At 35.4% G+C, this 23,737-nt stretch overlaps 2 protein-coding genes across 4 annotated transcripts; one reads left to right on the top strand and one right to left on the bottom strand.

The window, feature by feature from the left end:
- Positions 1-3,045: 3,045 nt before the first annotated feature.
- Positions 3,046-9,235, top strand: gtf3aa (general transcription factor IIIAa). Its single transcript, XM_067407593.1, has 9 exons — positions 3,046-3,213; positions 3,411-3,511; positions 3,586-3,682; positions 5,284-5,372; positions 5,528-5,601; positions 7,166-7,246; positions 7,325-7,554; positions 8,709-8,756; positions 8,891-9,235. The coding sequence occupies exons 1-9, from the start codon at positions 3,097-3,099 to the stop codon at positions 9,233-9,235; spliced, it is 1,182 nt and encodes a 393-aa protein (XP_067263694.1). The 5' UTR covers positions 3,046-3,096.
- Positions 9,236-9,312: 77 nt separating this feature from the next.
- mtif3 (mitochondrial translational initiation factor 3) lies at positions 9,313-17,201 on the bottom strand. Of its 3 annotated transcripts, XM_067407596.1 has the most exons (5): positions 16,959-17,200; positions 16,675-16,730; positions 12,989-13,464; positions 12,748-12,896; positions 9,313-9,549 (listed from the first exon to the last, which is right to left on the bottom strand). In XM_067407596.1, exons 3-5 carry the CDS (start codon positions 13,461-13,463, stop codon positions 9,313-9,315), a joined length of 861 nt encoding a protein of 286 aa, XP_067263697.1. In that variant the 5' UTR covers position 13,464; positions 16,675-16,730; positions 16,959-17,200. The 3 variants fall into 3 exon arrangements, with proteins under 3 accessions (XP_067263697.1, XP_067263695.1, XP_067263696.1); XM_067407594.1 differs by lacking the exon at positions 16,675-16,730 and having other exon boundaries at positions 12,989-13,544; positions 16,959-17,201; XM_067407595.1 differs by lacking the exon at positions 16,675-16,730 and having other exon boundaries at positions 16,959-17,198.
- Positions 17,202-23,737: the final 6,536 nt, after the last annotated feature.

Genomic DNA, 23,737 nt, shown 5'->3' with positions numbered 1-23,737 from the left:
TATAACATTGATGTTGCGGCAGCGATCAAAATAAGTAAATGGCATTAGTTGCCTAATTTTATGCTTCAAATAAAAATTAGATTGTTGTGCCAGTAGGTGGTGACCAGTGACTGTTAAAATGTATTTGATGTATATCACTGAATCATTAATTTAAGAGATTCATACAAAAACTCTGAACGAAACAAGTCTTCATTCAGTAATTTCAAACAATTTTTACATAATTAATTCATTTAAATTAATAAATATGTTTTATTTATAACATTAAGTAGGATTTTTTTAAGTAAATTACATGTTATTTTGTTTATGTTTGTCTCATGTTTTTTTTTTTTTTTTTTTTTAAGAATCATGGGAGAATGAGATCTCTATTTAAAAAAAATCCAGATTATCCAGAATAATAAATTAAGCTTTAAAGAATATATAATATATCTGCCATCTAACTTATACTTTTAGACCTGTTTCTAATATTAAAATGTACAATCTTACAGACAGGGTTCGGGAGTAACGAAATACATGTAACGACGTTACATAATCAGGATACAAAAATCCTATAACTGTAATTCGTTACAGTTACGTAAAAAAAACGTAGTAATCAGATTACAGTTACATTTTGAAAAAAGGGGGGATACTATCAGAATTACAATCGTTTCATAAAATAAATAATTATTTTGCCATAATAACACATTAAGCGCTGCTTGATTATACAGTATTTCCTGGTTCTGTTGCCAGTAATGACTCACGTGAGCCACCCGCTGGTGCATGCGCAAATAACACCCGTCTACAATCTCCTCAGACGCAGATTGAACCACTGCTGCTAGTTGAAGCGATGCTGCCTGCATGGAAAATGCTTTCAATTCATGGAAATTTCGCTGCTATTTTCTTTTCAAAGAAGAAAATGCAAACAACATGGTTGTACAGTGCAAACTCTGCCTTCCAGCTATAAAAACACTTTCTTTAACAAAGGACTAAAAAATAATCTGTAATACCAAACTGTAGACACTAGATGTCTGAATAGCACTTTACTATAGAGGACTTTACTATATATATATTCAGGACTTTGTATTCCCAAATTGTGGAAATGAGACATGATTGCTTAGTTTTAATATGTTTTAAAAGTAAACAAAATGCTAAACATTAAAATTAAAGCAGAACAAACATAAACAGAAATGTATGATCCGAGCTTGTTCAGTTTGATAATGATCTGGGGCCGTATTCACAAAACATCTTAAGGCTAAAAGTAGCTCCTAACTTGCAGATTTAGGAGAAACTCTTAAAAATAATGGGCGTGTCAGTCCTAATTTTAGGACTCCTAAATTTTTGCTCTAAGAGTATTTCACAAAGCATTTTAGTGCTAAAACTAGCTCCTAAATCTGTGAAACGTTAGGAGTAGTCAAGAGGACTCCTAAGTCACTAAGACCAAATCACAAACAGTCCTAATCCATTCAAAGACACTGAACACCATTGAGACAATAGTGATAGAGCCTTGGGTGCTGAACCTTTTCTTCATAACTGCAATAAAATGCAATGCAATAAAAAAAAAAATGATTTATAGATTTGAATCTATAAATTAATCTTTAACAAATAAATAAATATTGTCCGATTACCTGTGGCAGTGGTTTTCATGGGTTCACACTTACAAATAATTTAATAGAGTAAAAAAAAAAAAAAAAAAAAAAATATATATATATATATATATATATATATATATATATATATATATATATATATATATATATATATATATATCGTCTGTGTATTTATTCCTCTTCTCGTGCTGATTAGAAAGACCGTTTGAATGTGTTTCTCCCAAACTTTGTTTATAAAACATATTTTGTCGGTTGAATTCTGCATTCTCTTGAGATACAGACAACCAAGAGGTGGACAATTAACTGTATATACTAGTTTAATTAGTGACACTTAGCCTACATTTTATGGCAAAAATATCTCAACATTTTATTTTGACTGTGGGAACATTTTTATTAAAAAAATATTTATTTGAATAGGGCAGTATTTTTTTTTTAAAACCTTTATTTTAATATGGAAACATGATACCTCATTCTACAATATTTCTATGATTAAATCGCTGACTCCTCCCCCATCAGCCAATCACTGTGTGTTTACTCCATAGCAACGAGGTCAACCCCGCCCTTACTCTTAGCTTAAGACTTCAGTCTATTCCTTAGTAAAAGTTTGTCTCAGCAGCTTTGTGAATAGGAATGCGGAGAAAACTCTAAGCTAAGAACTTTTACTGCTATTTAGGAGAACTCTTAGTGGTAAGATAAAATGTTTTGTGAATATGGCCCCTGATGTCACTTTTATATTTTTAAGCTCTAAACAACAACAACGATAATAATATTGCAATAGATCATTTATCAGATTTTTAAAATATTTTTATTGTTGAGACACATTCATAAGTATGGAACGTGTAACATAAAAAGAAAAAAAAACTTGCAGAAATTGGAAAGAAGTAAAATTAAATTTAAAAATGCAATTTATAAAGATTTCTCTTTCTTTATATATATATATATATATATATATATATATATATATATATATATATATATATATATATATATATATGTGTGTGTGTGTGTGTGTGTGTGTGTGTGTGTGTGTGTGTGTGTGTGAGACCTTGAAGAAATCCAAAGTAATCAAATTACATTACTTTCATATTGTAGTACTTGGATTACGTTACTGAATACTTTTTATATTAAGGAATTTATAACTGTAACAAAATACATTTTTAAAGTAACTCTCCCAAGCCTGCTTACATGAAATCCTTATATAGCTACATTAACAAGGATTTGGGACGATTATAATGCATTATAATTCAGGATTCTGAAATATTTTCTTATTTTACAAATGTGGTGCTTCTGACCCATTGTGCTAAGTTCTGCAAACCACTTTAGTTATGGTCCTCTAGCCATTGCCCTTCTATTGGCACATTCCGCGGTCCATGATAGTAATCGTTCTTTTGGCCTCGCTGGCGTTCCATACTGGAGTCTCATGGTAGTGTTGACGTTTGTTGTGACGTCAAACGTTTCGTTGACGGTCAAAATGAAGGCGCACACGTGCTAGCTTATCGCTGAACATACGAGAATGCATGAAAATAATAATAATCCCAGTGTAACATTTATTTGTTCCTTTCCTGACTGTCAAGCGTCATATAACAAAGAATGGAAACTAGAAGCGCATCTCTGCAAACACACAGGGAAGGTAAGTTATGCGCATGGCCAACATAAGCATGAATAAATCCCATTTAAATAAAACGGAAGCGTTTGTATGGTACGTTCTGAAAGCTGTTTTAAACTGGATTTATGTAAATTAATTTAAACGGTATGGCATTTGTCAGCAGTTCAGACGATTTGTCAACACGACTAAGCAGTTTAATGTATATACATTTTCTTTTGCAGAGGCCCTTTAAGTGCGAGTATAACGAATGCAGCAAATCTTTCTGCACGAAATATCACCTTGCTCGTCACACGCTGACACATACCGGCGAGAGACCTTACATGTATGTGAGTTTTCTTAAGCCTGATATTAATAGGATGGCAAGCTGCCATTTACCCATGTAATGTATGTTAACAGATGCACGGAGGACGGATGCCAAGAAGGATTCACCACAAACACCAACCTGAAGAAACATATTTCACGTATTCACAGACATGAGACAAAAAAGTACATAGTAAGTAAAGATAAACACATTTAGCCATAAATACAAAGTAACATGGTATTCTTTAAACACTGTCATCATTTACTCACCCTCGTTGTTGTTCCAAACCGGTATGGATTTCTTTCCTCTGCTGAACACAAAAGAAGATATTTTGAAGAATGTCAGTAAGCAAAGAGTTGATGGGGGGCCCCATTGACTTCCATAGTATTTTTTTTTCCCATACTATGGAAGTCAATGGGGTCCATCAACTGTTTGATATTCTTCAAAATATCATGTTTTTTTGTGTGAACTATCCCTTTAATAGACATGGGCAAAGCCTTATGCCTTGTCCAAATATCCACACTTGTGGTCTTGGCCACTTGAGAGCGTGTGCACGTGACAGGAAGTAAGTGCACAAGACTGTCCCATGTCTTAAAAATGCCCAAGTGCAGTGCCCTTAACGCACACTAAACCCACACTATCGCTTCAGAACGGTATTCAAGGCTAAGCGTATCCCATCATGCATTATGTTCGGGGCCTCGCATGCCACGAAATCGCGTGATGTCAGGGAAAACATATGACTGTAAGTTAAATTAATGATATATTACATATAATTTAGTAGTAAAATATAAAGTGTTGCGCATTTTATTGGTGCAAAGATGAGTATGGCTACATGTATTTTGTACAACATTTGCAACTGCTGTTTATCACTTAAAGAAGTACCACAATTTTAAAATAGTCTCTTCTGTTAGTTACATAGCCACCACTGAACATTTAGAACTTTATTTTAAAATGCAAAGTACTGAAAATAATAATAATAAATATAGCTGCAAGCAGCAATTACAGGGCCAAGCACAAAAACGGCACAAGAAGCAAGCCAACACTGCCAGGAGCATCAGACCAACTGCGACAGTGAGCAATTAAAGACCTATTAAGATCATTTTAGGAAAGAGCTGAAAAATGATCAAAAAAGAGGATTTATTGGTTCATCACTTCCGACCAATAGGTGGCGCTGTGACCAAATTAATGTGGTATGGTCAGAGTGAGGTGACAATGACACTTGCAAAGTTTTGTGTCAATCTGTCAAAGCATTGCAGAGATACAGCTTCAAGAGTGGGTTTTGCATCATGCCTTAAATTCGTTGCTCCGCTATACGAAAACGGTTTGACGGTTTGGAGGGGTTAGTTTTAACTACAGTCAACAAACTTGGTACACACATTGTTCTCATTAAAACAGACAACTTTGTAATTTACAGTCATTAGCTCCAACCAACATAAAGTCAGATATTTGTTTTGAATAAACAAGCTCTGGAATTTTAACTAGTCCTCTTGGGGGATTCATGTAATCGCCACCAAACTTTCTGAACATGATGACAAGATACTGAAGATGCTAAATTGTGAACGATTAAAGAATCTCGATTGGTGTTGCCATACCCAGGTTTGAAGTATGGACAAAAAAAAGGAAACAGACAGTTGCTCATAACTTGTAAAAGCGTTGTTTGGTTTAAATTAAATTAAGATTGCATGGTGAAAAAAATATGCACTGCTGACGCTTGCAGTGTGAAACCGGCATAAGAGAGTATGTAATATATTAGAATTTGTGTTGTTGTCTAAATCGCTATAATGTTTTTTTAGTGTACATTTGAAGGATGTGGCAAAGCATTCAAGAAGAATAACCAGCTGAAAACCCATGAGTGTTCACACACCCAGCTCCTACCGTTATTGTAAGACCTTTTCCACTGGTTTATCTCATGTCTCTTTGATTTTTGGTTATTAAAGTCTTTCTCAGTAAACTAACATAACACTTGAATTTGAACTAAGTGTGTCTGATTCCCTTCATTTGCTGTTATGTACTTCCTGAAATGTCTCTGATCATCAGGTGCTCACATGAAGGCTGCGGGAGACGTTTTTCACAGCGTGGTCACCTGAAGCGCCATGAGAAGGTACACAAGGGTATGTTCTCTGCTCGTTCTGTAGTTCATAAAGGAATAGTTCAGTGGCTAAAGGTGCAATATGAATGATTTATATCCGCTAGAGGCCTATTCAAAACAAATTTGTAGTTTGATGATGGCAAGTTTGAATGCGGAATCTTGGGACATGTGGTCTTCACATCACAGCCGGTGGAAACAATTTGGATAGGACTCGGGAAGAAATCATGTTCATGGATGCGATTATTAATGTTACTGTAGTATGAAGCAGAGCAGGAGCGAGTGTTGTGGGAGCTGAACGAGGAGCTGTAGCGATTGCGCAACACACGCCTCACAAGCAGCGGGACTTTTATTATGACACAGCCGCCAGCGCCGCTTCCGCTTTTCCGGAGGTAACACAGCTCTGTTTATCATATTAGATACATTTGAGAGTGTTGAAAATGATGTTATAAAGTTACTCTGTGCATTCGCTCGGCGGCTGCTGTGAGACACTGTTATACACTGCAGTAAGAATATCATATTATAAATGGCATGCATTTAATTTAAAAACGTATTGTATGATGGAGAAAATGCTGTATTACTGTTACTAAAAATAAAGCTGCATCTGATTATGCTATGTTAGCTACTTCACAAAATAGTGTTTTTCTTTTTCGCAAAAAATCAAGAAAACTAGATTTAAACAATAAGACTAAACAGTTCAAAACAGTTATTAAAAAATGTAAATATTAAAGTGTCTTTGGTGTTTCCATGGTTTCTACAAAATAAAACCGGAAATCGAGGGTAACGCGGGTATGGCGCAATTGACAGGCGGCGACTCACACGTCCCGGAGCCTTGATTAAAATGGCAATTTTCTCACGATTTACAAATAGTTGCAAACATTTGGGATATTATAAAGTACTCAAGTGAACAAAATATATAACACTGGCCTAGTGGATTTTGGATATTTTAGTGCAAAATTCTTACATATTGCACCTTTAATTCCAAACCTGTATGACAACACAAGGTGAATTTTTGAAGGATACCCTGGCCTCTCCAGGAAAAAAAACCATTAACATAGTCCACAACTCATGTGATATTTTAAAGTTAGAGCAAGCTGTTTTTAACTTGAATGTGTGAGGCTTCCGGTGTCATTCACTTCCACTTATTTTAGCTCTACAAATGCAGTCTGTTTTGCTGCGTGATATTGCAAACTGGACTGGTGTTTGTTATATGATTTAAATTTATTATAGTAATCACGAACACTGGTTTGTAGCACAAATAGGTTGACTATTTACTGCACTTTGTTTTTCGTCTAGTTATTTAACTATTGTGGCTAAAGAATCGGAAATCCCGTACATTCACAGGAAATAGCTTATCTCTGCATTGCAAAATAAAATGTACAGTCTCCTGTTCCCCAATAGGCAGTAGCTTTGTTAGATGAACCAATCGAATCTCAGGTTTGATGCTATTGTAACAAGTAAAAATGTTAGTATATTTGAATTAAACACCAAGTTAAGGTGCTTATTCTGGCTCTTTAAGTCATTAGATGTGCATCAACCTCTTTCATGTGATAAATTCTATCTGTCTTTGTCAAAATACACATTTTCAGGCTATTCTTGCACAGCTGAGGGCTGCTCATTTGTGGCAAAGACCTGGACAGAGATGACAAACCACAGCAAAGTTCATATAGGTAAGCCTAATAGCCTAACAATAGTTTGTGACCTCATAGAAAGTACAAAATATAACTTGTTTGGGTGTGTGTGTTCAGTCAGGGTACAGTGTGATCAGTGTAAGAAAACATTCAGGGATAGCTGGTTCCTGAAGCAGCATCAACATGTCCACTGTAAAGAGCGAATGGTGTTCCACTGCCCCAGAGATGGATGTACCCGCTCATACACCACTGCGTTCAACCTGCAGAGTCACATCCTGTCCTTCCATGAACAGCAGCGCTCCTTCATCTGTACTCATCCTGGCTGTGGAAAGTCCTTTTCCATGAAGGTAACGTGCTTTCCTATCGTCCGCCTCACTAACTAAAATCCAAGGATTTGTTTAACGCAACATATCGCTGATGGAATTGCTAATTATTAATAAAATTATGATACAACTGCCGACTTTGTGTTTAAAAGTATTGCATAAATTCTATATAGATACTTCAAATGTTGTGAGAAACTTTTTGATGAGAAAAAGGGCTTTACGCAAATTAATGAGGTGTCACAACCTGGGCTTAAAGGCACAACATGTAAAGCCTGGAACACACCAAGCTGACGGTCGGGCAGTTTTTGTTTGTCGGCCGACTAAGTTTTCTCAGTGTGTTCTGCACCGCCGGCTGAAGTTGGTCCTCGACGGCTTTTTCCAGCCGATTTGACATGTTGAATCGGTGTTGGAGCTCGTCCGTCTGTCTGCTCATTCTGATTGGCTGTTCAGCTACTGCCACCTGCTGGTACGAAAAGGCATTTCTTCTTGCGCAGGCGCAGAACGGACGTGCTACTTGGCCGTCGGGTGTCAAGCGTCGGTTTGGTGTGTCAGGGCAACTGTGGACCCAGATTCTGCTGACGTGAGCTGACCCTGCAGTCTGCTTCTGTCACCACTAGTTCGTCGGTGTCAGCTTGGTGTGTTCTGGGCATTAAAATGTCCAAAAACCACTAGCACACAGGCTACATTTACATGCAACCAAGTAATCCGTAACCTGATTGACTGCTCAGTCGGACTGAAAAACCTTCATGTAAACAGCTGAATTGATTCGATTGAGCTCGATCCAAATGGAATTTCGATCGGATTGGAAGGGGTGGCTTATTGCTTTTCTAATCCGATTGAGAGGACATGTAAACACTTGATCAGATTGAAAACCAAAACTGGAAAGTACTGCACATGTGCAGTGATGGAGAAATGGCGTAATGGTGTAACGACGTGCGGAATGAAGTGTCATGAATAACTAATCTAGAATCTTTTATCTAATCTAGAATGTATTTAAGTTTTACTTTTTGAATTAAATTACAGAAAAAAAAAATGATTTTTTTTCATGATATTCTAGATGCACCTGTATATAATATTCCAGCTTTATACATTTTTTTCAATGAAATCAGTGTGCTGTAAGAACTTTATATACTTACAGTGTACTGCAAGAAATGTCTAAAACTTTTTTTTCGCCACAGCAAAGTTTACAGCGCCATGGCGTGGTTCATGATCCTGAAAAGAAGCAGGTAACTACTTATCGTTCACATGAAACTGACTTTTTTTTTCCTTTTGACTTGATCTTTAGGTTGTAACTGAGTGGTTGATGTGATATTTAGGGAAGCAAAAGATGTTAAATAATTGCCCTTTTTCTCTCTTTCAGCTAAAGCCCCGCCCAAAACGTTCCCTGGCATCCCGTCTGAGTGGCCACAAACCAAAAAAGAAACGTCAAGCAAAAACTTCAAATTCAGATGAATCTTCAATTCCTCATATAAGCCAATCAGAGACTACCTCAAGTCCTCAATCAATAGGTCAGCTGCAATCATTCAGCTCTGAAAGTATTACAATTCTAAAAGCAGACATCCCAGAAACCCCCCAGAGTTTAAAAAGTTCTGATTTAGAGACCATTAAATCTGAAAGTGTTGTCAGCAAAGCAAAATCCATTTATTCTGAGCTCAACAACACTGCAAATCCAGTGGTCCACCTTTTAGAACCCCTCTTATTGTAGAGTCCAGTGAACCCAAAAGTTAATTTCACGCCACAGGACACAACTTGTTCCAAAATATGCCACCGTTGCATAGTTTTTTATTGTTGCTTTAAGTCTTTTGGCTCCTCTGTAGAGGAGGTATCAGGAGATGTTGGTGTCTCAAATTCAGGTTTTAAATTTTTGTTCGAAGTCTCTGCTAACTTCTTCTGCAGCTCTTTAGCGGAAGCAAGCCGAAGGACGCACATGGCAGCACGACCCCCACGAACCACAGAGGGTTTTGATACAAAGCCAACTGGCACTGATATCCTCTCCACCATCTGAGTTAAGACTTTGTCCTGTTTAGGGAAAAAAATAAATAAATAAATCATGAAATCTAGGTACCTGTGTTTTTTTTTTTTTTTGTACCTGTAATTTTCAAAGCATGTTAGGTTAATATTAAAAGCAAATGTAACTGTTTTATTGTTTGGGAATTTAAAATTTATACAATGAATTTATGTATAAATAAACTAATTATGTGATCACTACTGTTTCAAATCCCAATATTTCCAGTATTAAAGCGCTGGCTGTGTCCTACTTTTCAAGGAATGTTCCAGGGTCAAATCAAGCTCTATTGACAACATCTGTGACATGTTAAAGCAAGCAAAAATCATGCAATTACAATGGAATTCTATGGCGCAAGACAATGTAGTGGAAGAAATGTTAAAATGCTCACATTTCTAGTCACAAGTCTCAACAACGTACTAGGGCTAGCCGGTATATCGAGATATATTTTATAGACTATAATTTACTAAAATTGAGGCAATACCGTTTATAATCGTTATAAAGTAGTTTGACACAAGCACACCAGAAAAATAGCGGAAGACACTGAGTGAGCTGCTGCGCGGAAAGTTGCAATTTGTCCTAAACATGAGACATGCTTTATTAAGGGGTTAAAAATAACTTGTCTAAGATATAGTTAACATGTAAAGTTTAGCATTGCTTGCCCAGTCAGATGCTCTGACAGATACTTGTGCAGTTTAGCGAGTTTGAGATGTAGAGTTGTCCTCAGTGCATAACTTACATTTCACAGGTATATTCTCTATCTGTAAATGTTAGAAAGTCTTGCAAATGTTTCCATTTTGCTGTCAGGAGTGGCCGAGCCTCCACTAAACTTCACAATAAAATAGGAGCGCTATAATTCTGACAAAATATACATTTTGCTAAAATATTTGTTGTTTGACATTTAAATGTGCCATATGTAGAATTTAAAACAGTTTTATGATAACAGTACCTGTAAAGTGACTTGTGGACTAATATAGCCTATAATTACTAAGCTCAGATGAGTGAATGTGTGTTCCTCTTACTAGTTGACATTTAGTCTGTATTTTTGTTTATTTGTTTACCATTTTTAATTTAGTGATTTTAACTTCTGCTTATGTTTTTAGGGTATGTTTACATGACAATGATGCACTAAAAATGGAAAAGTTTTTCTTTTGTGTTTTTCACGTACAGACGACAATATTGTAAAAAACGATCCCCGTTCACACAGATTCATGAAAATGACTAAACACTGTATTATGCATGCCAGGTCAGTAGATGGCGATGTCACTTAGTAAAGATACTGAACACATAATATGCTAATTATAATATCTTAAAATATGTCAGTGTTTTTTTCTCAACATGCACACAAGTAATGTTTTTTTACTTAAATATTAGGACTGGGCAATAAATAGTTGAATTGTGAATCATGAAATACATTGTGATTCTCTCTAATCGGTTCTGAGCTTAGTTTTTAACAGCAGATGGTACTGCATGCTTTAGAAACAGTTACTCTGCTTGCTTCCAATTCCTTGCACACACCACTTGAACCTTCTATAAAATAATCATTCATAAAGTTTGGAAAGGTTGAAGTGAATTACAAGGGTGTTTACATTAATCTTGCATCATGAAAGCATTCTGAGGTGCAAGTACTTTCTCAGACTCAGCCGAATACACGAGCGAGCTTCTTTGTGAGCATTTGAGCATGGTTAAAAACTAGCCTAGAGCGCCATCTGCTGTTAACAACTAAGCTCAGAATCGATTAAAGAGATCATCGCGATGCATTCAGAAAATCTCAGAATCGAGATGAATTGATTTATGGTCCCAACTCTATTAAATGTAACTAAGGCCTAATCCTGGCATAATCTAAGCTCTGTTTGTGCAACTAGGCCATAAAATGGTAGTCTCATAGCTCAAACAACTCACATTTTTGTATAGAAGAATTAATATAAGTGATATGAAACAATGAGCTGCATATTTTTTCTGATAACACACAACAGAGCATAGCAGATATAACGACCCTTTCCAGGATCTTCACCCTCTCTGTTGTTCAGTAGAATTGCTGTTGGCTCTTATAAATTGTTTGTCACTTTGGATAAAAGCATCTGCGAAATGTAGATATGATCTGCAACAGTCTGGTAACTTATCCTATAGACTTCCATTATAAGCATATTACTGTTATTACTATATTTATAAGCTCAGGGACAAAACACTAGTCATAAAACTGGTCCTGAACCTGGAACATTTCTTTAAAGGATTAGTTCACTTTCAAATTAAAATTTCCTGATAATTTACTCACCCCCATGTCATCCAAGATGTTCATGTCAAAGAGTCAAAAAGAAATTAAGGTTTTTGATGAAAACATTCCAGGATTATTCTCCTTATAGTGGACTTCAGTGGAGCCCAAACGGTTGAAGGTCAAAATTAAGTTTCAGTGCAGCTTCAAATAGTTCTACACGATCCCAGATGAATAAGGGTCTTATCTAGAGAAACTGTCGCTCATTTTGTAAAAAAAAAAAAAAAAGATTTTTTAAATTATACATTTTAATCATAAATTCTCATCTTGAACTAGCTCTTTTCTTCACTATTTGAATTCCAGCAGTGTAGACACTGCACTGTATTACTGCCCTCCACAGGTCAAAGTTTGATATAAATTGTCATATACAATATGGTAGTGCAAGTATATAGCAATTAGTTCAAATTTTGACCTGTGGAGGGCAGTAATACAGTGCAGTGTCTACACTGCTGGAATTCAAATAGAGAAGAAGAAGAAGAAGAAGAAGAGAGCTAGTTCAAGATGAGCATTTATGGTTAAAACGTATATATTTTTTATTTTTTAAGAAAATGAGTGATTGTTTCTCTAGATAAGACTCTTATTCCTCGTCTGGTATCGTTTAAAGCTCTTTGAAGCTGCACTGAAACTGTAATTTTGACCTTCAACCATCTGGAGGCCATTGAAGTCCACTATAAGGAGAATAATCCTGAAATATTTTCATCAAAAACCTTAATTTCTTTTCGACTGAAGAAAGAAAGACATGAACATCTTGGATAACATGGGGGTGAGTAAATTATCAGGAAAATTTAATTTGAAAGTTAACTAATCCTTTAACTCAACTTTTTTGTGTGAACATTATTCACTTTAAACAACACAAGCATAGAAATGGGACGTGCATTCGAACAATGCACTGATTTACTAATCAAAGAAGTTAAAGGAAATACATATTCTGTTTCCATACCAGTGGTGCGCCACTGTCTGTTCCTGCTCGGATAGTGAGTCTGACGTGGTTCTTCTTTTCCAGCCAGCTGACGACCTGCCGCAGTTTAGTATCTAAATCGTGAAGGGAAATATCTGAGGAGAAAGTGAGCTCCTTTGATTGGGCGGGTCCTGCAGGTACACCAAAAAGGTGTAAGGTTAGGTTTAACATGAAATGTCTATTTCTTTAACAAACACTATGCAAATGACTGAATGAAACACACCTTTCTTGGCTTTCTGTGCGTCTCGAAGTTTCATCTGCTCCTCGTGGATCTGTTTCCCTTTCATCAGTCTGTATAATGGAGGATCACAATTGTCATTTATGGCAACAAGCTTCAGCCCTGTTTGGTCCATCAGTCGTATCACTTCGGCGCGGTGCACTGTACCCAAATCCTCACCATCCTCACCCAGTAGCTGTATATGACGCTGGCCAATCTTCCTACCCACGCTGCCAAAAGTGACCCGTGTTTTCGTGTCCAACTTTTTAGTCTCCTTCTGGGTATCTGTCATGTCTTTGTCTCCGCTCTCAGTGTCTGTGGAGAAGGACATACAGAGCCAGGGCGAGACAGTATGGCAACACCATGTTGGCCTAAGGGTCGATGGTTTGGTTGCCAGTGATAAGCTGACCAGGCTGATGGTTCGACGAGGACTGCGGCTCAGTGCCTGACTCAAAACAAACCTCAGGAAACCCAGAGACATCCTAGAAAACAGTGTCATGGATGTTACACAGACAGTCTCTCTCATAGATGGGCCATCTATTATGGAGGACCAGGGGTGCCACTTAAAAATAAAAAGAAGAATCAATTAATTAATTTAATAATTCAAACATAAAAATGTATATAAATGATTCACTTTTTATATGGGCAAATTAATAGACATATTTAAAGTTGTTTATTTAATTCCTGTTTTTAAATGTAGTTTAATAAAACAATAAATTTTAAAAATCTTTTTTGAATGTATAAATAGACAAATTTGAAATTGGATATTTAGTTCATTTTTTAAAACGTAGATCAATAAAACAATAAAAAGTTCATTAGTAAATCATTTTAAATGCGCATTTAAATCGCTTTTTTAAAAAGAATTTGGCAAATGCTTTTCTTTCTCTATTTACCAATTGCTTTTCTTTGTCGGTTTGCCAAATGCTTTTCTTTATCCATTTGTCAATCGAGTGGTAAAATGCATTGGACAGTACACACGTGGGAGCAACCAATCAACTTTCGCCTCAATTTGAAGAGCCAATCCTCTCTCACTTGTAACACTCACTGTCATTGGACAGTTAGTACGGTGACCGCGAGGGGACATGTTCGGTTCCTTTACTTTGTCGTGGCCACAACCTCGTGTGAACGTGATAATATGCCGTGGCCAAAGATTAATTCGTGGGAACGGCCACGAGATCGTTTTGTCGAGGTAACGACATCCTTATGTCGTGGCCACGCCATGTAAAGTCGTGGCCTCGAGATCATATGTTGAGGGAACGATATATTGTTCTCATGGCCACGAGTTAAATGTGTAAACAACCTGTGCAACCATAGCAACCTGGAATTATCACAAATGGACAATACCATAATAATATTTTTAATTAAGAAAAAGAACGGAATTAAGAAATTATTATATTAACATAGTGCATATTATATTGTATTGCGCGCGATGTTGCAGACAGCATTCTTTTAAATCCATTCACTTATCGTTTATTTTTTATTTAATATTTTTATATTATTAGTTACATCTGTATATTCAGGGTGCGATTTGTGAAAAAACCGTAGGAGGTGGATGTTTTGAAAAGTTTTTTTTTTTTTTTTTGTTAAAAACCACAGTGGAGCTATATACTATTTTTGGCAGCTGTTACAGAAACATTTTTACAAAAAAATTCTGATTTAACTTTGAGATTTGAAGTATTAGATATAGCTTAGATATTTATATAGCTATGATAGAAATGCAAAATCAATCGGTAGTTATTAATAGAATAACGAGACACAACCCTTTACATTCAATCGCGTTTGGTCCCATTTATTTATACACGTTTACCTCAGATTTCATTAGATAGAATATAAGCTGTGCTGTACACAGAGTTTCATAATTTACCGAGGTCAGAAAATGTAGTTTACTAGGGGGGTACAGGGGCATGCTCCCCCGAGAAAATTTAGATTTCCCTGGTGTACATATGTGCATTTTTAAGACTTTTAAAGGCCAACAAATTGGATAACAATAGCTTTAAAACCATGTCAACAAATACATGCATGCACAGTTTTGAGGCAGCTTTAATCGCATGTGTGGTAATTTCATGACTTAACTTACAACAGAACACCGAAAGCCATTGCTCATAGTTTCTTTTGCGCTTTATTTATGCTATAATAAAGTAATTATGCAGCGCGCGCCGGCGCATTTGCTCATGCAATTCTTGAGTGCGCGCCACGAGCACAGTATAACGGCTGATTGGACAGTCGTGTTCATTTTTCTGAGTGTTTATTTTTCTTACTAACATCATCCGACCGCAGTTCACTGTTGTTCAGCTGAAGCTCACTCGTTGTCACCGGCACCTTTTCCGCGCTTGTTTGACTTGTCGGAATGCGCGTCTGAAAAGTGTCCCATTTGTTGTGGTGGTAAAGAGACAGTTCTATATAAACGCAGCGTTTTATTTTGCGATGTTTTAAAAAAAGATTTTTATTTTTGGTATTTTATATGCTCTTGGTGGTTTGTGGAGTAGCATCACCCAGGGGGGATATTTTTTTTTATCCCCACCGGTCTGTTTTCTCTTGTAGCCCCTCGTGCCTGTGACAGCATTCGAATTAATTCAGAGTTTAAGTTTTAAAAATGTGCTACTATTTTAGAATATTTTGTTTATTATTTGTATATAACCTATGAAAGCTTAATTTATGATTTTATTTTATTTCTGTAGGCGCACGGGAATTTTACAAGGAGATCATTTACGGGAATATTATTTATATATAGGCCTATATATATATATATATATATATATATATATATATATATATATATATATATATATATATATATATAATATATATACCACCCTTATTTTTCATTCTTAATTAGAAATATTATTATGGTATTGTCCATTTGTGATAATTCCAGGTTGCTATGTGCTATGGTAGCGCAGGTTGTTTACACAACTCGTGGCCATGAGAAATTATGTCGTTCCCTCAACATATGATCTCGAGGCCACGACATAAGGATGTCGTTACCTCGACAAAATGATCTTGTGGCCACAACTTATTATCACATTCCCACGAATTAATATCTTGTGGCCACGAGTTTATATGTTGTGGCCACGACAAAACTAAATGAACCGAACATGTCCCCTCCCGGTCACCGTACTAACTGTCCAATGACAGTGAGTGTTACAAGTGAGAGAGGATTGGCTCTTCAAATTGAGGTGAAAGTTGATTGGTTGCTCCCACGTGTGTACTGTCCAATGGCATTTTACCACTCGATTGACAAATGGATAAAGAAAAGCATTTGGCAAACCGACAAAGAAAAGCAATTGGTAAATAGAGAAAGAAAAGCATTTGCCAAATTCTTTTTAAAAAAGCGATTTAAATGCGCATTTAAAATGATTTACTAATGAACTTTTTATTGTTTTATTGATCTACGTTTTAAAAAATGAATTAAATATCCCATTTCAAATTTGTCTATTTATTTATACATTCAAAAAAGATTTCTAAACGTTATTGTTTTATTGTTTTATTAAACTACATTTAAAAACAGGAATTAAATAACTTTAAATATGTCTATTAATTTGCCCATATAAAAAGTGATTCATTTATATACATTTTTATGTTTGAATTATTAAATTAATTAATTGATTCTTCTTTTTATTTTTAAGTGGCACCCCTGGTCCTCCATAATCTATGAGAGAGGCTGTCCATTAATGATGTTGGCTTTTTCTTACCTTGATTTTTCCTTATATGGCTTGGGACTCACTCACTCTCACACACACATTCACACCTAACGTTACAGACAATTTAACGATAATGTCAATATATACCATTTAATAACAGCAAATGAGATGTGAGCAAAATTGGTAAAACGAAGCAAACACTTATTCAAAATATACGATGTATAAAACATACAATATTTACTCAAACCGAACAAAAAAGAAGCAGATGTTGTCTCTACATTATGAACGTTTTTTGGTCTGTTAGATTTGAACTTAAACGGACTGAATCTACTTACTCTAGAGTTGTACGGAACCGACGTCGAGGACGGAGTAAGTGGATCAGTATCAGTCAGGTAAAGACTTCAAGACAAACATCTGTATTATAAACACAACATTTGCTCACGGAATAACTTTCAACTTGAAAGCCAAGTGACTTTCCTACACGATAAACGAATCTCGGCGCACACATGTGACGTCACGCCAACGCGCCGTTGCTGTTTTTTGGGAGTCCTCTTGGAAAATGTGCTTTCTCAGTTGATTCGAAGATATAAAATATAGCATGAATAAAGAAGAAATTTTGCATTTCCCGAATAAGAATGAAAAGTTGTTTAATTTGTTTTAAATAGGCTAATAAAATAAGTATTTTTTGTAGAACAGATGCCGCATTATTTTTCACTTTTTTTATTCTATTTAAAATTGTTATTGTAGGCCTATACCCACATGACAAAAATACTATAGTAATTTATAGTACATTTTAGTATACTGTGTATATTATAGTATTTACAACACTTGTTAATGAATGCTACAGAATAGGTGAGAGTGGGGTAAGATGAGCCATTTTTTACTTATGTGGTCCTGAAGATAAGGGAAAATGAGGCAGAAGTACAATGAAAGTATTTGAAGTAATATATATATATATATATTTGACTCTTTTTCTTTTCTTAGAACGGCTTAACTTGAAATGCAGTAAAAAAAAAAAAAAAAAAAAAAATGGAAACAAATATTATTTTAAGGAACTTTATTGTATGTTGCCATACGGCAACAACATACAATAGTGGAAATAATAAGTTTAAGTGTATATAGTTAATATTTTTCCTCAGAAATGTTGTTTGTATTGAATCAGTTGGTGCTATTATAAGCTTTAGCAGTAATTATAAACAACATCTTATACATATTTTCCAACATCTTGTGCTTGTATTTATTCCATTCTCTTTTGCTGAATAACGCTTAATATTCTTTGAATTTCATTACGTTTTTCATTAATATTACTTAAATTGCAAATTTAGACAGTTAAAAACAAATCTAATACTGTTCATCATGTATCATAAAACACTGACATAAAACCAAAAACATTGCAGTTCATGAAAATTCAACATTATGCAATCTTATGAAAGGAAGGTTATGAACATGAGCCCCCATAATCCTTGAAACTTTCACCTTTTTTCTCTACGAAACTTCAAAAAGCAGTTTTTTTAGAGTTTTTCAGAGGTGAGGCACAGGTACACCACATTTGGTGTACTTCACTCTAACAATACATGCCATATGGCAACACAGACATTTTATCGATTTACCAAAAACTAATTTCATAAAAACTTTTTTTGAGTAGTGAATATGTCATCATAACTTACCTGAGATGATATTAAATTTTTTTTTTTTTAATGTGACATGGGCGGGTGCTTGTTTGTTACTGATGTTTTAGTTTGCTTTCAGCAACTACCGACAAGAGACGGCAGTCTGTCAGAAATCGCGCCACAGAAAAAAAAATGCATGATATGTGACTTAACCAAAGCACATCATTGGCTAAAATAAGGTCATCTCTTACCAACAAAAAAAACCCAAGAATGTTCTCTTCAAGAGACAGTGGCTAGGAAACGAGCACAAATGTTTCCATATGGCAGCACCATGCGGTAGAGGGTTAAAGGAATAGTTCACCCAAAAATGAAAATTTGATGTTTATTTGCTTACCCCCAGCGCATCCAAGATGTAGGTGACTTTGTTTTTTCAGTAGAACACAAATGATGATTTTTAACTCCAATCGTTGCCGTCTGTCAGTCAAATAATGGGAGTGAATGGGTACTCAATCAATAAGAGTCGGAAAAAACTTGCATAGACAAATCCAAATTAAACCCTGCGGCTTGTGATGACACATTGATGTCCTAAGACACGAAAAGATCGGTTTGTGTGAGAAACAGTATTTATATCATTTTTTACCTCCAAAACACCACTATGTCCAAATGCGTTCAGCACTCGCTTAGTGAGGTCTGATCGCGCTCTGACAGCGGAACTGATGTCTCGCACATATACTTCAATGAGTGTCAGACATCACTGCCGTTGTCAGATAAACATCAAATTTTCATTTTTGGGTGAACTATCCCTTTAAATGATCAGAATACATCTATGACAAAGGGTTCTAAAAATATGGCTTCTTATAAGAAGTGTTCCTCTGGCTCAATTTACCCCAGGTTATGGGGTAAGTTGAGCCGAGTCAGTAGGCGGGTGTAAACTGACCATCTAACTGAATCTGAATCAAACCCATGTGGAATTTTAAAAATAATGTACCTATTTTAAAAACAAATTTAATAATCAAATTTCCTTTTACAAATATTCTTTGTAAAAATATTTTACAAATATTTCTTTTTTTATAAAGCTAAATTAAACAACATGAAACCAACCAAATGAAGCTGAGATTTCAGTATCTTTAATTGTTTGCATTTCTGAAACAATATGTTGAACATCAAAGTTGTAACCTTCCCATACACAGACTAAACGGACAGTTTGTTGAGGAAAAATAAATAAAAACTAAATAAGAATGAATAAATGTCACTGAAACTAATAAACATTTTAGTCAAAAGCTTCTTGACATGGTAGACCATGTTAGGCCATAAGAGACTACAGGTGGGAAGATATATTTGATTAAACATCCTCTGGTTCGTATCAGAGAAGGATTTGGTGTACTTGTAAACTGTTGCTATCAAATAAACTCGAAAATAAAGATAAACTAAACCAGTTGCGTAATATTACATTGAAATAACACCAGTTTATACTTCAGACTTAACTTAAATTCATTGCCGTATGGTGGGGTAACGCTGGCTCAATTTACCCCACAGCATTTGGCTCACTTTGCCCCATAGCTGCCATTTTAGGAAAAGCTAGCTAGCTTACCAATTCAGAATAATATTTAGCTAAATGACTTGCATGATTTTATACGTTGCTAAATCACCAATATGCATCATAAATAGTTTTAGACCTGGACAAATTTGCTTTGATGAAACAGCCATTATATCTGTTATGTTAAAATTTTACTTTGATGAGCCAAAAGTAAATAAGCGACTTCCAGTCCTCACATGCTTCTCCTTTTCACAGTCTGGCAGAAATGACGGGTGGTTCTAAAATAAATGGTCACATGACAAGAAAATGGTACCGTTGCCAAGATACAGGGGGTGGAACAACTTACCCACTGGCTCATCTTACCCCACTCTCCCCTACTGTAGTAGGAGTGAACTGATAAACTGTAATAAATACTGTAGTATACTTTAGTTTTTACTACAGTGTATATTGTAGTATAATATACCCTAAAGTTGTAGAAAACTTAGTACAGTATTGGGTAAAGTAATTTGTTTATATTACTATAGTTGTTATATTACCACAGCAAATAGAATTACCACAACAAATTAATTCAATTACTTTACTATAGTATGGTTCAAAAACACTATAGTATTTACTATAAATTATTAGACTATAGTATTTTTAGGCTACTTGTGTTGTGCAGTGCATTACACAGGCGGGTGTTTTCAATATGCCCTGTAAAAAGTAATACGCTCTATCTATTCAATAAAATTGTAGCAACAGATTACAAGCAATATTATTAATTAAATTGAACATATAAAAATTTAGTTAGAATTAATCAAATGAACCTCTAAAAGTCAACCATTTAAAATGTATAAAATTAGCAAACACCATTACAAAAACCCACAAACTGACATAAAAAGCAAAGAGTCAAACCGGCCAACTAAACGAAACACTGATCACCATAATAGTGATGTTTTCAATAAAATCACCATCAACATCTAAACCTCTGTTAATTCTTGTGTTTCTCTTTGCTTCAGGGATTCTGCTTGTTATAATCGTGTGTCTTCAAAGTTCGCAATAAAAAATAAAGAGTTCTTAATTCATCTTTGACGTCTGTTATTCAGTTATTTTTATTTAAAGGTGCCGTAGAACGTGTTTTCAAAAGATGTAATATAAGTCTAAGGTGTCCCCTGAATGTGTATGTGAAGTTTCAGTTCAAAATACCTCATAGATTTTTTTAACTGCCTATTTTGGGGCATCATTAAATATGCGCCGATTCAGGTTGCGACCCCTTTCAATTCTCGTGCTCCCCGCCCCCGGAGCTTGTGCTTGGCATAAACAACATAAACAAAGTACACACAGCTAATATAACCCTCAAAATGGATCTTTACAAAGTGTTCGTCATGCAGCATGTCTAATCGCGTAAGTATGGTATTTATTTGGATGTTTACATTTGATTCTGAATGAGTTTGATAGTGCTCCGTGGCTAAAGCTAACATTACACACTGTTGGAGAGATTTATAAAGAATGAAGTTGTGTTTATGAATTATACAGACTGCAAGTGTTTAAAAAATGAAAATAACGACAGTCTTGTCTCCGTGAATACAGTAAGAAACGATGGTAAATGTAACCATATTTAACAGTACATTAGCAAAATGCTAACGAAACATTTAGAAAGACATTTTACAAATATCACTAAAAATATTATGTAATCATGGATCATGTCAGTTATTATTGCTCCATCTGCCATTTTTCGCTATTGTTCTTGCTTGCTTACTTAGTCTGATGATTCAGCTGTGCACAGATCCAGACGTTAATGCCTGCCCTTGTCTAATGCCTTGAACATGGGCTGGCATATGCAAATATTGGGGTCATACATATTAATGATCCCGACTGTTACGTAACAGTCTGTGTTATGTTGAGATTCACCTGTTCTTCGGAGGTCTTTTAAACAAATGAGATTTATATAAGGAGGAAACAATGGAGTTTGAGACTCACTGTATGTCATTTCCATGTACTGAACTCTTGTTATTCAACTATGCCAAGGTAAATTCAATTTTTAATTCTAGGGCACCTTTAAATTTTACTTAAATTTTACTCATTTTAAATGGTTGACATCTAAGGAATTAATTTGATTAATTCTGATTCAATTCTATGTGTTGAATTTAATTAATAATATTGCTTTTAATCTGTTGCCAAAATTTTATGGAGTAGATATAGCGTATTATTATGGATGAAACTGCGCATTTCAATAAAGCAAAAAAGTGTAGGTTAATTAAAAGTTTCGAGTTTCTTGTAGTTTTAAAGGATTAGTCCACTTTTAAATAAAACTTTCCTGATAATTTACTCACCCCCATGTCATCCAAGATGTTCATGTCTTTCTTTCTTCAGTCGAAAAGAAATTAAGGTTTTTGATGAAAACATTCCAGGATTTTTCTCCTTAGTGGCCTCCAAACGGTTGAAGGTCAAAATTACAGTTTCAGTGCAGCTTCAAAGGGCTTTAAACGATACCAGACAAGGAATAAGAGTCTTATCTAGTGAAACGATCGGTCATTTAAAAAAAAAAATACAACTGTATATGCTTTATAAGCACAAATGATCACTTTGCACGTGCTTCTGCTTTCCGTATTCTTCAAAAAGATTACACTGTATGTCCTACGCCTTCCCTATTCAACTTACAGAAAAAACGAAACTGGTGCCGCGTTCGATCCATAAGTTGAATAGGGAAGGCGTAGGACATACGGCGTAAACTTTTTCTGGCTTAATTTCTTTTCGACTGAAAAAAGAAAGACATGAACATCTTGGATGACATGGGGGTGAGTAAATTATCAGGAAATTTTTATGTGAATGTGGACTAATCCTTTAACAAACCAGATAAAAATGTAATGTAAGGCAGAACTGTCGCTTTCGCCAAAAATGTAAATAATAATCTAATATTAATAATAATATTAATACCAGGTTTATTTAAAAGTTTATTTACTTTTTAACAAATAAATAAAGACTTTTTAAAGAGCTTTGAATAAAAAGCCAGAGCTCAAAGAACACGTGGGTCAGTTTCTGTGCGCTCGTCTGTGCTTAACTCGAGTTGACACGATTTGACCCGGACCATGACGCTCATTGGTTCTCTTTATACTGCTCTCTTGCTACTTTTACAAACCTCTATTTGCTGAATCCGAAAAACGGCTTCATAATCAACTATATAAAAAATAATATATATTTTGACTATTCTGTTCTATTCTGTAAAACAGCACTGCAGCTTTTAAAGTTGGAACACTACTGTTCTGTTGTTTGTTATGTATTGATTGATTGATTGTAGAGTACCTCTTTTAAAAAAGTGTTTTGGGGGGAAATGAATCCTCCTTTAATACCCACACACATAAGCTCTTTTTATATACTTACTCCTAAAAAGCAGACAAAAACTTTGTAAAGGCTTTCTAATATGTGTTTTAGACATTGTGGGAAAGGCAGCATGGGTTGACCCTGTGGCTTAGGCCTTGAAACAGTAAATCTAGAGATTTTACAGTCAGCTGAGCAGCAATAGATTAATTTGTTTAACGCTGATGGGTACAAAGAGCGTCTAATCTTTGCTGCTCTCAATGGCTTTAACCTTCGTGTCAGAGAGAAGCTGCTGTGTTTCTAAGGCTCCATTTCTCCCAGAATTCCTCTGTCACCTGCCCAACCGCAGGTGCAACAACAGATCCCTCCCATCAGAGAGCTGGGCACAGGAAGTGCAAAGAGGCTGAGGTCATAGGGCATTGCGGAGGCGGTTGTTATGTTACCATCAACAAGGTTTGAGTTTCAAAGAGCAGGCAGGACCAGAGAGAAAGGCGAAGAAAGAGTTTGAATTCATTTAAAAGGGAACAGTAGAATAGGACTATTCTTTTTCTTATTTTGTGGGGGTTGGGTAACTGTGCACAGCTCTCCAAAACAAAAAAAAAGCATATATAGTTGCATTTTATGATTGCATTTGCATTTGCGTTTGATACATAGTTCTTTTTAACATGTT

The sequence above is a fragment of the Chanodichthys erythropterus genome, chromosome 13 (assembly GCF_024489055.1).
Source record: "Chanodichthys erythropterus isolate Z2021 chromosome 13, ASM2448905v1, whole genome shotgun sequence".
Classification (NCBI taxonomy): domain Eukaryota; kingdom Metazoa; phylum Chordata; class Actinopteri; order Cypriniformes; family Xenocyprididae; genus Chanodichthys; species Chanodichthys erythropterus.
This window is presented reverse-complemented; position numbering and strand designations above follow the sequence as displayed.

Excerpts from the sequence above, each read along its gene's own strand:
- mtif3 (XM_067407594.1), bottom strand. The coding sequence starts at position 13,508 with ATGAGAGAGACTGTCTGTGTAACATCCATGACACTGTTTTCTAGGATG. Across the intron at positions 12,897-12,988 it reads CGCACAGAAAGCCAAGAAAG|GACCCGCCCAATCAAAGGAG; the intron begins GTGTGTTTCATT and ends GTGTACCTGCAG. Across the intron at positions 9,550-12,747 it reads CAGACAGTGGCGCACCACTG|GACAAAGTCTTAACTCAGAT; the intron begins GTATGGAAACAG and ends TTCCCTAAACAG.
- gtf3aa (XM_067407593.1), top strand. The coding sequence starts at position 3,097 with ATGCATGAAAATAATAATAATCCCAGTGTAACATTTATTTGTTCCTTT. Across the intron at positions 5,373-5,527 it reads ACCCAGCTCCTACCGTTATT|GTGCTCACATGAAGGCTGCG; the intron begins GTAAGACCTTTT and ends TCTGATCATCAG. Across the intron at positions 7,555-8,708 it reads GAAAGTCCTTTTCCATGAAG|CAAAGTTTACAGCGCCATGG; the intron begins GTAACGTGCTTT and ends TTTTCGCCACAG.